At 35.8% G+C, this 16,691-nt stretch overlaps 1 protein-coding gene across 1 annotated transcript in view; it reads right to left on the bottom strand.

Moving 5' to 3' along the window:
* Positions 1-16,481, bottom strand: part of LOC140232225 (uncharacterized) — a 78,069-nt gene extending 61,588 nt beyond the window's left edge. Inside the window, exons 1-2 of the mRNA XM_072312359.1 lie at positions 16,451-16,481; positions 8,774-8,923 (exon numbers count right to left, since the gene is read on the bottom strand). Coding sequence (XP_072168460.1) covers positions 8,774-8,923; positions 16,451-16,481 — 181 coding nt within the window. The remainder of the gene's footprint in view (positions 1-8,773; positions 8,924-16,450) is intronic.
* Between the last annotated feature and the right edge of the window lie 210 nt (positions 16,482-16,691).

Raw genomic sequence — 16,691 nt, 5'->3', positions numbered from 1 at the left:
TCTTTCATGGACGTCCGTCGTGTCGGCGAAGACTCTTCACCATCAGGAAGTTAGGAATCTAATGCTGTTGTTGTTGTCGTTATCGTTGTTGTTGTTGTTGTTGTTGTTGTTGTTGTTGTTGTTGTTGTTGTTGTTGTTGTTGTTGTTTCCATCTTCAGACAGAATATACACAAGTTGCATTTACATTGCATATACATATCAGGCCTACCGCATGAAGAAGTTAATGGAGATTGCTTGTTCTTCCACATGGTCCCATATTTACAATGCGAAAATAATAAACTGTATACACAAAACATGAAAGGAAAAATAATCCTTAATGAAAATAATTTACAGGACTGGTACAGTGAAAGTCAACAATAATCACTGATAAGTAAAAATGGTTTGTGCGATGGTGGCTGTAGAGACCCATATATTCTGGAGTAACAGCGTCTGTCACGCACAGTACAGTATTGTAGCCATTGTTTGCGGGATATGCCGGGAACTGGTTGCTTGCTACTGCTGTTGACGCAGGTGGCGCGGAACGTAGCCCTATATACATACAACACATATAGTACATGCACTATGAATTTACCGTTTTTGAATATTTTACATTTTGTACATCATAAGGTACCCACCATTGAATCATTATTCACTTTAGGGGAGCAAACAATATTCACATCACTTTCCTTTTCCCGTCATTCATAGAATGCATGATATCTAAATATGTCCTGTTCCTCATTGTTATTCTAGTGAGTAACACAATATAATCATAACGGGACAAACTCTGGTCATTTCGTTTCTACTCAATATACATTGCAATGTTGCCTCAAGAGACAATTCCTGATATTCACAGTTTTTCCTGTCTGAAATATGCTTACTTCTATATTCCCTCTTATTTCTTTCGGTTTACTCTGGCACAACATTTTGCACCTCAGCCTTTATCTTGTTTACAATTCATTAGGTTTGCTTTTCCTTTTTTACTCCCTGTATCTTTGGTCAATATTCTGCAAAAATTAAGAAAATCGATAGAGAACAAGCTACTAGTATTCTGACTGGTAAAACTTTCCAGAAAAAAAGGCACCCTCGTTGGTCTGCGTGATTAAGAAGTGGTGAAATATATAGTATAATTGATTAAAAAAAGAAAAATCATTGCATTTTTATGTCGTCAAAGATGAAGACAATTATATGACGCTACAAACTGTCAGCATGAATATACAGATGTTTCGGTGAGAATGGAGCAATTCATTGCAATTAATAACATAAATGACAACCTGTTTACTGTAGCTTACGCTCTTAGTATTACGTGCCCTGTTACTTGTGTGTGCATGAGTGGGTGTGTGTATAAGTATACTTATGCGCATGCGTACCCAATCAATTCCATGTTTGTTTTTTTCTTCTCCGTTAACTCATCTTCTGATAAAGCAATGAAATGCACCAATCACTCCCTGTGTAGATGAACTATCATACCCTCATTAAATCCGGAGACCACTAATTCCTTTTCACCACTGAATGGCGAGCTCGGGTAATAATTTCCTAAAAGCTTCTCGGATCCCCTTCATACAATTTGATGACAATCCACCTTGTACGCATGAACGGCCAACTGGCCTTCAATTTTCCAGTACTATGGTTATCAATTAATTTGCTACATGTAAATAAAAAGCAGTCGGAAGCGGCAAATCAATTAAGTAAACAAGTCGGGTTTGTTTTTCCTCTCTCTTTCGATAGGCTGAATTTGAACGGACGATTGTTCTCACACAGGAGGTTTGTTGCATTTTCTTTTTAATGATAAGTCCATGACCCTTTGAAAGCGGGAATCTAGTAAATTGATTTTATCATGCCTTTCCAGGATATTGCCATCGCAAATGATGGTCGAGATGATGTAAACACGAACCGAATTATTCCAGCTTTTCCAACAACCATGATTAGTCTCAATTGTACATGACGCTAACAGGTCTTTCGCGAAGAGCATGCACTCATCCTAGGTGGGAAACGAAAGTCATTGATGAGTTGTCCATTCATTATTCTTTGCTGGCGGACCCACGACTCCTGCCGCTTGTACAATTTCCACAAGTACAGCCAGATATTATTGGGAGGCAGACGTATACTGGCGGAGATGTTGCAAAGAGGAAGGTAGCAATCAAACAGAAAATAATTGTCAGGGTCCTTCTGTTCCACCATAGTTTTGGTGGCCATATACTCATAGTGACGTTACAGCCTTAACTTTCTATAGAATAGCCGCTTGTCAGAGTGACATTCGATTTCGAGATCAGGGGGGCGTTTCATGAAGGAACTTGTCGGACAAAATGTCCGACAAGTCAATTATATCCGACAAGTTCAGAGAAATCAGCCAATCAGACTAAAGAATTTCTCAAAACTTGTCGGATGTAATTGACTTGTCAGATATTTTATCCGACAAGTTCCTTCATGAAACGCCCCCCAGGTCCCTATTACGAGATTTAGTGTTATGCTTTTGATACATTTCAAAGGGAAATCTGCTCTTGATCAAGGTGGTTTGACGAAACGCAACAAAGTCAAGCAAATCGAAAATGAGCAGTTGACATTTCTGAAATTAATTAACACTGATCAAATTCCATTCAAATGTGGCGTGTAGTTTCTGATAAAGAGACACGCTCGCCTGTCTAATTACCCTAAATACACCTCCTACCACCACTTTAACCACCACCACCATCATCATCATCACCCTTTACAATTCCTTCCGATCTGATTCCGTTTAACCCTTTGTGCACTCTGAATACTGATTGGTACAGATATACTCATAGCGTTGCACACACTGTACAAAGTCACTGGCGTGCAAAGGATTAATCTTGGCGTTATTTCTGCTCGTTCATGGCCATCAAGCTCCAATACAGCTAACTGACCCCGGATTTCATGGAAACTACTTTGCTACGATCAGCTGACAATATAATCAAGTCGAACTCCAATTAAATGGATAATCGAGATAAGCACAATTATATACAATTAGGACGTCAGTAAAAAGCGTGGAAAATAGACTTATTTGAAGGTCTCTTTCTTCTCCTGAAATTACGTCAGTTGTAATCATTAGAAAGACTCTGATTGACAAGATGATAATAATATTACAAGCCCTTTCGGTTTAGCAATGGAAACGTCTGGTTTGATGGACAAAGATTAGAAATATACAATGATAGTCACAGAACAGTTGCAATCAAACTATAGAATCTTCGAATAACACTTTTGACACTTTATTTTCTAGAATGGCACTCTGTGTTGACTTACGACTAATCACAAGCTCCATATTCGTCGATGAAATTATTTCGCATATCTGCATGTCGCTATTCAGTTTGTGCCGAGAATTCTTCGTAACTGAAAGCTTGTGTAAGACGTAAACAAACGAAAACAAATATCAGCGCTCTGGATACAAGCGTATGTCAACTTTTATGCGATGACTAACCTGTTTGGTGTCTTGTTTCTAAAACATGCGCTTTCCTCGCCAGGATAAAGCGTTTTAATGCCATTTTAGGTTTCTGTCATACACATATATCATATATATATATATATATATATATATATATATATATATATATATGTGCAAGGCTCGACACTAACGGTGGCCACCAAAATTAATTTTTGAAAAGTAGGTCAATGAATTCGTAACTTTTTGCGCCGGAAATTAGCAGTTAAATTTGTTTGAAGGATGGATGAAAAGGACTGAATGAGTGCCTGAGAGTGAGTGTTGTGAGTTTGTTAAGGTTTATTTATGAGTAGAATATGTCCAACTTACAATTCTTACTATGATAAAACTTAAATATTTGACTCATGGAAAAAAAAGGACTTTTAATGTTTTTTATTGGGTTTTTTTCGGGCCACCAAACAAAAAAGATAGTGTGGAGCCCTTATGAGTAAATAGATATAAATATATATATATATATATATATATATATATATATATATATATATATACATATATGTATATATATATATATATATATATATATCCCTAGTTGGCACCTTAGGGAGACATGTTGGGGGGAAGTGTCTTCATTAGGGAGACAACTGGTCATTAAGGAGACAATTTTCGTGTCTCCATTGCGTAAACTGCCATTGAACATGTATTAATAAATTTGCATATAAAACAAATGGAAATGTCTTCCAAATGACCCATCTAGGAGTATATATATATATATATATATATATGTGTGTGTGTGTGTGTGTGTGTGTGTGTTTATGTATGTATGTGTATACATACATGGTGTCATAGTATCTGATATATCTGATCATTTCCCGATATACGCCAAGGTTCCTCTTGCGAAAAGCTGTTGACTCAGGGAGAGATGGTTGACTGCTAATTGGGAAGAAGTTTTTGGTATTGACAACGATGTAGAAACTGCATTTCATTTTTTTTTTTGATAAATTTTCTAGGTTTTATGATGAAATTATTCCATTACGACAATCCACCCGTTCTACCTATAAAAAAGCACCAAGAATGCCTTGATCAACAAATCTCTCTCAATCATAAGAATAATTTATTTTTTAAATACAAGAGGAATCCGAATGAAAATACGAAAGGTAAATATGCTCGTTATCGTAATATTCTTACAACAACTTTGAGACTTGCTAAGAGGAGTTATTTCACGAGGCAGTTTGACCTTTACAAAAATGATACCAAGAATACGTGGAGGGTGATTAATGAAGTTCTCAGAGTTAAAGATAAATCGGAACAAGTGGAGGAAATATTTCAGCATGGTTTCTCGATCCAAAATCCGGTACATGTTGCTAATGCGTTTAATTATTTTTTTTTTTTTTGGTAGATTTAGGCCCCAGTCTTGGTAGTAATATCCCAGTAACAGATAAAGAATTTCATTATTTTCTAACTGATCCAAATCCTCAATCTGTGTTTTATACTCCCATCCAAGAATACGAGGTGAGGGATGTAGTTCTCAAGTTGAAAGCAAAAAAGAGTGCTGGACATGATGGTATTACAAATTTTTTACTGAAAAATATCATATCCGCAATATTGTCTCCTTTAACGTATATATTTAATTTGTCCCTTGTTACTGGCGTAGTGCCTAGTCAAATGAAAATTGAGTTGTTCCGATTTATAAAAAAAAAAGTAATAAGCAAGATGTAAGTAACTATCGTCCAATTTCTGCTTTGACGGCGATGTCTAAGATTCTCGAAGAATTGATATATTCTCGTGTAATTAAGTTCTTAAACGAATGCAATATTTTTTTGTGAGTCTCGATTTGCATCATTTCATTCAAAATGTGCCATCATAAAAAGAGCCTAATTTTCTTTATAACGACAACTCACTTGTTTACATTATGCATTCCTGGAATGCACAGTACAACTGAGTGTGAGGAAAGGTCGAATGTGAAATGTTGCAAAATAGAGCAAACGTGTTATGTCAAACAGTGTAATTACCATTTGCTTTGTCGTTTCAGGGAAGGGATGTGCTTGAAAAGAATGCATTGTGAGATTATCATTAGATTCCAGGCTTCATCCACGAATTAAAAACTGCAGTAGTATCTGCAGATCAAAACTAAACATAAAGGTTGACCAAACAGTCATCTAATGTCTGGGAGATGGGAGTTTTTGCAAGTGTTCTCATTTCGGCATTGCTTATTCCAGTGGCCTTTTCTTCATCAAAACTGTACATTATCAACATCAGTAGCAGAATTGTTGCGATTTTTCACTTTTGATCTGTCCCCATACTCAGCTGTTTTTCATATTCCAAGAACACCCAATGCCGAGCAAGTGAGGTGTCATTTTAAAGATAATTAATCAGGTTTTCTTATGATGTCATATTTAATGAAGATAATGCGGGTGAAAGAGTTTATGGTGTATCAAACTTTAATTGCAGAAATTATTTTGAGGAGTTTATATCAACACGATCAAGATGCTATGAATCTATAACGGTTTTCTAAGGTAGCAGATGTGATTGAACACAATCTAACTCAGCACAGCATGAGGAAACACACACACACACTCAAGACAAGAATGAATAGATGACTCTTTCGGAAATTTGACCTAAAATTTTACACAAAATTAATGTCACTCTGGTAGGAAATGTGTCTGCATTTTACGCTGATATGTGCAATCAGTTCAGGTCAATAGACATTTATCATATACTCTTTATAGTTACACGGGTAACAACCAAATTGCATGAATCTGGTGGGTTGTTCTCCAGTTGCAGCCATGGAAACTGTAGCTGCTGTACGTTGCAATTGATGCAAACCTGCTGTATGATTAGGAAAAAGGGAGGTGGGGTCATACATTCATTTTGAGGTAATTGGGGAGTTTGCATGGCGCCCTTAACTCGCCAAGGCGAAACCTTCTACACACTCAAAGAGAGATCGGTCTTTTTGATAGTCGCTTAAAATTGATGGCAGTTTAAAATGTAGGTGTCGTCCAAACAGTTCGTGTGAGTTCTGATTAGACATGTCACCCATGGGTGACAGGTGACAAAATTGCCGTGTAAATGAGAGGCACAAACTGAATGATTCATACTTTACTGCATATCACACGTTCTCATGGATGTTCCTGACATTTATCGAGCCATTAGAGTGATGAAATAAATGATGCATTAAAATTGGAAGGAAGAAGTATGCCAGGAAGACCTTGTACCACACTGAGACGGGTCATTAGCAAGCTCTCGCATGTCACAATGTTCTCCCGTGTAGGTATGTAATAAACGATGCACTCATAAAAGAATCACTGCATCATGAACCGCGAACGTGACCTGGTCGTTTCATTCGCAGGTAATAATGATGTTCATGTTTCCGTCGTCACGGATACGTGCCCGACATTTTATTCTTTTTTGTTCCCAAACTAAAGGTTTTCATGGCTATTTTATGTGTTTAAACTACTAACAACATACAGGCTTTCATGACTCTTGTGTGTGAAGAAGCAATAAAGAGCGATCGCGTGTAAGTCACACACAAATTTCAACGAGATTTCTTATCGGTAACATTGTATGGAAAATTATACACCCCCCCCCCCACACACACACACAAGCACATACACGTCCTCTCACACACTAGCACTACCGTCAGACATTGTGCATAAAAGGGACGGTACAGTTTAGGTTGAGATAGGGCTTCAGGTTTCCAGCGTTTTTTGATGATTTTTTTTTTTAGATAATGAGAAACCTGTTGTAAAATATGAAAGAACATAATTCTGAAAGGAGTTACGGCTTATTTGATGAAAATTGGTTTTGAAATGGCTGATATCCCAAGCAGAGCAATCCTAATGAAAGGTGGGATCCACCTTGAATTATAGGATCGCTTTGATTTACTTATATATATATATATATATATATATATATATATATATATATATATCTCAGCCATTTCAAAACAAATTTTCATCAAATAAAGTTTGAATTCATTTTAGACTTGTATGCTCTTTAACATTTCATAAAGTGGTTACTAAGTAGCTTACAAAGAGTTAAAGCGAAATGTCTATGTTCTCGTCGAAAAATGAAATAAATTTGAATTGAAATGAACTGAATTGAATCTTGTCAGATGACATATCAGATGTTTCTGCTAGAAAGAACACAGTATCCCACAGTGTGAAACACAGTGTGAACGCATTGTGAACAAAGTGTGGATTCTCTTCACACTGTTAAATTCGACCGTTTTAACATTGTGAACGCACTGTAAATCATCCATTCACAGCGTGAAACAGAACATCACTACTTAAACACTGTGTGAAAAACCCTATCACAGTGTGAAATTATCTTCACACTGTTAAATTCGAGAGTTTTCACATAGTCGATTATGTAAGCACATTGTGAACACAACGTGGGACACTGTGTTCTTTCCAGCAGGGAAAATTGATCCGGCCTCGCAAAATAATTTCTTGAAGACTTTCTTGAAGGACTCTTTCTCAACTCACAATCAAAGTAACTGTCTGCATGAGGAACACCCCCGAAATCCACATTCATTGTATGCACTGACATTACATTCATTACAAAAATTGCACATAAGGCTTTCTTCTTCTTCACCGAGAAAGGAGTGGATTCGATAGGCAGCAGTTCAATGTTTCCAACAATTCGAATAGAGATACTGCATTTTGACGAATTGACTGACCCACGTGGGGGAAAAAATTGATCCAGTTGGTAAGAGTGTGTTGTATAAGTCCTTAATTACATGTCATATAATTGTTATATTAAATGAAAAGAAAATTATTTCAATATTTGTATTATACATCTTATCAACTACAATTTACTTTCATATTCATCTTAATTGCCACCACTGCGTAAATATGTTACGCTCCATTTGGCACATCAGTAATCACACTTTCAAATTTACCTGGAAGAACGCATGAAAATATTACATTTTACATCTTTATTAAGTTATTGATAGTATAGAGTATCACACATTTCAATTCATTGATTATTCACGTGTCAATGTCTTGAATGCGAGTTTACACACAGCCCTTATTGAAATAGATTATTTCCCAATTTACTACTGATAAAATTATCGTAATTTGCTATACTTGTTCTATTAATATTACAGCAGTTTCGCTTAATACCGTGTTCTCCTATTTTAAAACATATTACGATGTAATCAAGAATTCCTCATATTTCAGATATCCCTACACTGTTGTCAAGGGTGTTGTTTGTTTGTTTGCTTGCTTGTTAAGATCAAAGGAATCTCCTCAAGTAGATGATGCGTGCATGAGATTTTAACCTATAGTTTCTCCCGGTGCATGGGTGCTTCATAAACAAATGCTTTTTGGGAGCTATCAACCCGAAGGCTCATTAGAAAGTTGTCAATAGTTACCGATAAATTCGATGATCCCTTGTACTCACTATATTGCTCCAATATCTCTGACTGGTTGCCGAGAACGGAAGTCCAGTTCTCACAGCGGTTGCAGTCCAGAGCACTTCCGGTCAGCATACATCCATGATGGTAGGTTCCGTTATATTCCCAAGTACGTCTGTTGAAGCAGTCCCATTGCCCTGTATCAAATAAAATGCAGGATAGAAAATTCATCAAAAGAGCGGAGTAAATGATTGAAGTCATCTTCATTAACCTACTCTTCTTCAGCCACGTCATCCTCCGCATCCCTACTGTTACCACCAGTTCATCTTCCTCCCAGCCCTCCTTTCTTCCTTTCTCCTCCTCTTCTTCCTCCAGCACCACTAGTTTACTCCTCCTCTTCCTCTTTCCCGTCCTCTTTTTCCTCCACGTCCTCTTCTTCTTTCTTCTTCTTCTCTTCCCCTCTTCTTCTCCCTCCCTTCTCCTCCTCCTCCTCATCTTCTTCCTCATCTTCTTCTTCTCCCTCCTCCTTCTCCTCTTCTTCCTCCTCCTCCTTTCTTCTCTCTTTGAATAGCATTACTGCCTTGACCACGTGGTGCTTTAGAAAAGTTGTGGTTCTTGTTAATTGTTGTTGTTTTTGTTGTTGGTTTGTGATATGTTCAGTGTAGCTTTTTGTTTTATCGTGTGGCAAAGGTAGCTCTGAAAAAGTAAGAAGGATAAAGGGTAGATGAAGAGGAGATTCAGAGAGATCAGTCGGGAATGGAAATCCTCCATTATTCCATGGAGCTATTCCATCACCCGAACCGATCACAGTTTGTTATTCCGAAGTTTCGTTGATTCGAAAACGAAACAATTAAAGGTTCGTTAATCCGAAAATAAAAAGAAGGTGGATACTAACGAACCTTTGGAATTACCAAACTTGTTTCATTTTTGGAATAACAAACCTTTTGAATTACGAACTTTATGTCAGTTTTGGAATAATGAACTTTCGGAATAACGCCACAAATATTCGGATAAACGATAATTTTATTTCAGGATTAATTACATCATACAGGTATGATACATACAGATATAGGGACTTTGTGTGCTTCGAAATAATGAATTTTCGGAATAGCAAATCTTACTTCATTTTTGGATTAACGAACCTTTGAACCGACATCACCCCTCGAAACAACCCTTCCACATGCAGAATTACATCAGAATTACAAACTGCTGACAAATTAATGTAATGAAATGTCTTCTGTAATCCTGAGGGTGCTGTGCAAATAGTAGATTATTCCATTCCGGATTTTTTTTTTCTTATCAAAAAAATAATAAGCTAAGTTAATTCCTTTAAAAACGTTTGCAAAGCTCGTTATTCCCATTTTTATCCCTCAACCCCTCTCTTTTTTTCTCCTGTCATTATCATCTCTTTATTAGTTTAGTTTTACCGTTTGTTTTATTTATCCACTTGTCAAGTGAGTCATATGACTAATCAACAACGTTCTCATCAAGATATGAATAGCATCACTTAAAGGAATTGATATAATTACGCCCATACAAGAACATAACAGGTGGAGGAGATCGTTTCAATAAGCATTTTGCTTGACTTGGATAATGGCCACAGGGCTGAGGGCGATATGGTATCTTAAATTGTTATTCTCTTCTTCCACTTTTTTTTTAAAACTGACGTAAAAAAAAAATGGAATAAAAAACTTGAACATCGAATACATACAATAACGTTAAGCCAAGGAGGATAACCATAGAGGTATAATATAACTAGACAGAGACGTATTCGAGGGGACATAGAAGAAGATAGCTCGATAGGGAGAAGTTGACAGAAGACAAGGAATAGTAGAACTGTCTATCAAGTAGTTTGGAGCTTTTATAATCGTTTACAACAGCAAAAAATGAATGTATTTTATGTTATGAATGTGTATATAGAGTTCATCATCCTGTTTGTCATCCTATTTGGATGGCCTTGCCCGATGGTATAATAGCCTTATATCCATTTTGTCCATTGTCATCTAGATCACCGAGTTTTCAGTTTTTCATACTGCGGATGGACAATGCTCAAAGATGCTTTAGAAATCGACTATACAGACTGCAGACATTATTAGATCTTTGAATGCATAGAGCATAAGTGACTCGCCCATTCAATTTTCATATTATTTACTTCCTTCTCAAGGAAAGAGTATATCATAATTTTCTTTTTCATTTATCGAGTCCGGAAAATGACAAGTCTTTAAAAAAAAAATGAAAACGATATAGAGTATATTGAATAGAGTATTTCATCGAAGAAATGCCGATCAGGTATGACGGTTCTTTACAACACATTAAAACCATGACTATACCTTTTTTGTATCTCCCAGATGAACGAGCGTACCGAAGGACTAAAAAGAAAAAAGTTTTTTTCACTATGTTTTGATGTTAAGAACACGCCGCAGGATTTTATTGATCGGACAATTAGCTTTTATCGCAAAATCTATATTATTACATATATCAAAGCCGCAACTCAGCCAGTTTCAGCTAAGTAGTATATTTGCGCATCAGGTAAAACCTTTTAAAATTGACACAGAACAACTGTGATGTGCTATAAAAAAAATGTGTATGTGTATATCAATTATGCAATACTATGACGATTTTCATGTGAGACGGGAATGCACCCTACGTTACAAACATTGCCTTTTTACCATTTCTCCCCATTTACTGCATTTTTACATACTCACAAAAATGTTTTTTGTATTTCTCATCAATTGCAGACTTATAAACTTCGATTATTGTACAGCTGATATCGATATTTACATTTTTTTTTCCTGTGAAACTTCGTATAAGATTGTGGACGGCAAAAAGATCGGTGATAGATTTAAAAGCACGGGTGTTAAATCTAACACAAAGTAGTGTTATTACAGGACCACACAGACAGGTGTAGAAAGTATATTGTGATTGTGTTGGAAAGTGTTCGCCTGGCACTTCGTGGTGTTAATTTGACACTGTAGCTGGTGACATTTTTGACACTGTGTTGGTGTTAATTCAACAATGACACTACATGGTGTGAACAGTGTGAATAGGAGACCACATCCTATAGTGGTACTGCGGTGTAAATGGGTTCCTTTTTTTCAAAAGTCAGTTTCATTATAGGGAAGTTCTTGCTCGTCTTGTGCAAACCAACAAGAAGAACAGGAACTAATTACCTATAAAAAAAAAAAAAAAATATATATATATATATATATATATATATATATATATATATTTCTTTTTTTTTTTTTTTTTGAAGTGACTCCCTTGTGTGTTAATGTAACACCACAAATAAGCCCCGGAAATTTAACACCAGCTTGGTGATTGATATACATGTAACACCCGGCTTTTTTGCAGTGTATGTCTCGGTTGGAGCTGGAGAACAATAAGAATGAAATATATGGAAGGTATATTACTCCCCAACTCAATCCATCCTTTTTTATCTCCTCCTCGTATAATTCAGGGATATATGGTAGCCCTACTATATTGATCACAATAATAGCATTCAGACAGAAAAAAAAAAGCTGGACAGTGTTAAATCACCAAGGAATAACGGGGATAGAGTGTATTTATTGTCACAAATATCTTACAAACCTACCTCCGCAACGAAGAGATAATTCAGCGACTGCCCCCGAGAAAAGGCGATTGTCGACAGATTTAGTGGATGGCATTACCTGCATCGCATCAAGCAAGCGGCTTAGTACAAACGGATGGAACATTTTTACTATGTTGCAACTTTGTTTTAAAATCTTGCAGGGCAGTGGGTTTAAAAGAAGAAGAGTAACAAAATCTTTCTTACACATAATGCTAATAGTTTTGATGGATTTCTATCCTTTTGTTGATATGACCTTACTTCCACATCAAGAGAATGCTGTACTCTGAAACTTAAAAAATTCATGGACAAAACATACATACAAACACAACAAACACACGACAAATACAAATGAATGCTGAAATTCACCAAGGAGTATAAAAAAGAAAACACAATTACGAAGCGTTATTTTACACGTTAGTTACAGTATATATTAACGTTTATATATGTATACTTTGAATATAAACATATCGAAGATGATATGAAATATCACTGGGTACCGCATACCCATTGCAGCATGTCTATGAAAAGCAAATTCATGATTAAAATCAATGTCATTTGAATATTTCAGGTTCAAGGAGTGCAAACATCTGCTTACTTCAGATACGTCCACGAGGGTCTTCCTCACAAACAGTCGGTAATATGCATTCATAATTTCAAGGACGAAGTAAAGTTGTAGGACAATTTTCTGTTTGACCTGAAGTGTACTTTCCAATCACATTTAAAGTAATACATCAGAATATCAAACAAGTTCGTAGGTATGATTTTTATGGGGGCTTTAAAATTGGAAAAATGGAACCTTTCTATTAGCATATATATATATATATATATATATATATATATATATATATATATATATATATATATATATATATATATATGTATATATATATATATATATATATATATATATATGTATGTATGTATACATATATATATATATATATATATATATATATATATATATATATATATATATAAACATGTATATATCTCCCAGACGGTACCCGCCTAACCAAAGGAAATTACGAGTTATTCAAATTTCTGAACTATACGCTGACTTGAAGAATGAGTAACATAGTCATTAGGATCGACATTATACATGTATAGCATTATATAGCTCTGGCCCGGGGCTAGCTGAAATAGATGTCGGGCCACCACTTAAGAAAAATATGTTCTGGCCATATCGATACTTATATTAATTTGTCATCCATCCAAAGTAGGTCCAATGCATTGTTTCTCTCATTATGCATTCATTCGTTCATATATTGTATTATACTAATCTGTATGACTTGTACTTTTACAAGTTGTCAAGCAATAAATTGTAAAATCTATGCAAGTGTACTTTGTATTATGTCATTTGTTATTGCCTTTTGTTGGATGGAAATAAAGTATTATTGAAATGAATTGAATTGAATTGAATTGAATTCAGTTGAATTGAATTGAATTGAACTGAACTGAACTGAATTGACGTCGTTTGCTGTTTCATTATCATTTTCTCCATATCGGGTGATTCAGAATAGCCCTTTATCTTCCGAACATCCGTCTGGTTTGCTACATTAATGTCGATCACTTAAGTTGTATTACTACTTTCACAGAATGTATGGAAATGTTTTGATGAACTTAACAATCAAATAATATAGCGCAGTGAAATTTCGAGCAAAACGGCAGTGTATGATAAACTATTCCTCATTAAGACATAATATGCTTGTATGTAAGCCATTAGACGATAAATTTTTATGTTCAAAAAGTAACTACTATTTGCTTTCGTGCCTCACATCTTACAAATGTTAACACAAGGTCGCCTTTGTTTTCAGACAGCATCATTCTGAGCATCGTTGCCAAAGTGTTTGAAATGTCCTCCTGACAATACTAATGTTAATATAGAAAGTTCGCTTGCCCTGGGCCTCCTTCCTTAAACTCCGAGATCTGCCACAATGTATGATTTCTTTTTTTGTTTACCCCATTGCACTTGACATCCCCATTTTAAAATCAAGCAGGCTATCACATTACCGTACACGAAAAATGATACGTGGATGCCTACTTCTCGCCCGTGTAAAGAGCCATTGTAAGCATCATATTTTGTACTGTAATTAATTCGTGGGATGTACGCGTGGATGTGCTGGTAGGATCTGTAACCGCATTCTCTGTACAAAGAATCTAGCGCACTTTCTGTGTATCGCGGTTGGGGACTGATTCTTCGGACCTCTCATTGATAACGTAGGCCTAGTATACAACATTCTTTGAGCAACGAAGTAATAAAAATCTTACACGTCGATTTACTGAAGTCCCCTGTAGGATCGCATATTGAAAATTCAATTGACATTCTTTGCGAACGAGATTACGACATTTTTACTACAGAGTTAATCGGACTGGAAGTATCAAAGCAATTTAAACATTTTAATTTCACAGTCGTAAAAATTCACAGCTGAGATTTCTTGGTATAATGTCATATGACAAGTTAGGATCGCTGTTATTTCTTGACCAAAGTACATAAGGCAGTCAAAAATACGACGGCTGAGAGAAATTTTGGGTGTAGAAATGTTGGTGTATCTTCAATAAAAGATCCAAGATGAGATTTACAGTTTAATAGATGTAGTTAGTTAGATAGATATAGGTAGATAGATAGATAGATGGATAGATAGGTATATAGATAAATAGGTAGGTAGGTAGGTAGGTAGGTAGGTAGGTAGGTAGGTAGGTAGATATATATATATATATATATATATATATATATATATAGATATAGATGGGAGTATTGTGTTATGACCTTAAAAACTGAAGTGAGCACTTACAAGACGCTGGAGCTTTCTCATCGCGGAAGAATCCAAAAAGTGATTAAGCTCGCGAGAACACGATAAGATTGTCGAGTGAAGGTACTACAAGTTGATATATGTTTGACAACACCAACAAAAAGGAAACACCACCCACCCGCACACACACACACATACACACCCACACACACACACACACACACACACAGGGAGAGAGAGAAAAAAAGCAGCAAGTATCATATTTATATAGTAGTTTCAGTGCAAACGCAGCATGTTCAACCGAGCTGTGATGAATCAAATACATTCAGAGAAACAGAAGAATATAGATTTCATGAAAGAATAAAACAATCAAATGAAACTTGCAGAATTATGAAATTTAAGATGTTTTCACTGAATAATAAGAGTCATGTTGTTTGCAAATGTCTATACAAATTAGATAGGGCGATGAAGTCATGATGTCACAAGTCTCTCCTAATACCCAAGGCAAAAATATTTACTAAGCTTTCTGTTTGATATGAAATTGAAATATGATACTTCACCTCAAAATTTTAATGCGTTGCAATAATCTGCTACGGTTTAATGGCGACTTCTCGGGAAAGGTTTGTTTGTTTTTGTGTTTGTTTTGTTTTGTTTGTTTGTTTGTTTGTTTGTTTGTTTGTTTGTTTGTTTTTGAAAGATTATGAACCGGAAACATGGCTCTGTGATCATTGTGCTACTAATGTTACCATATACAGTTAAACATATGACACTTTAAGATTTCTTAACTTTCATACTTAAGGTCCACTTTTGAGGAAACGTTTATTGTACTTGTTGTCAGATATACAGTAAACATATGAAACTTTAAGATTCCGTAACTTTCATATTATCTAAGGTCCACTTGTGATGAAACTTTTATTCTTCTTGTTGTCAGATGTTACCCTCTGTTTATGAGTCCTATTGAGCATTTACAGTGCGAATTGGCACTTTTGTTTTGGTACGTCTTGCGTCTTCTCCCGTACAACGTGAACAAAAAATAAAAACGCGGAATATTCATGCACAATAATTCGTGGAGCACCAGTCAATTCTGAAATTTCAGAAGGCGCATGCAGATCTGATATACAACGGAATGATGTCACACTTTTTTTTTTTTGTTTATTTGTTTACATTCGATCCCAATTGAACTTTGTTCGTTGTTGTCTTTTGACTGTTGTTACGCTGCAAGATGATTTTTATACTTAATGGATTTCCTGGTCAAAATATTTTTTTTCATCACATTTTTACAATGCAAGTATAACCGTGTATTAACCACAGTTTAGCATAGACAGATACTGACAATGTCAACCAAACTCGCTTTGACAAATTTCGATAACACTTTATTAGCTTACCTTCAGACACTGATAGGAGGTAGGTAACCATGGAGACCCATAGAATAATCAGATTCTTTCCAACCACCATAGTTACAGTCCTTCCTCGCAGAAATCGTCAAATGGCAGATTACAGCTTCCGTTTTCACTTTTATCGCGACCAGACTGTTCTGAAATACTGAGTAACTAGCGCGTTCCCAGCGCTGTTGTCACGGCAGTATATCTATGCTGTCAGTTTTATCGTTGTTCTTTATGTGATAGC

The sequence above is a fragment of the Diadema setosum genome, chromosome 8 (genome assembly GCF_964275005.1).
Source record: "Diadema setosum chromosome 8, eeDiaSeto1, whole genome shotgun sequence".
Lineage (NCBI taxonomy): Eukaryota > Metazoa > Echinodermata > Echinoidea > Diadematoida > Diadematidae > Diadema > Diadema setosum.
Note: the sequence above shows the minus strand (reverse complement) of the source record. Positions and strands in the feature narration are given on the sequence as shown.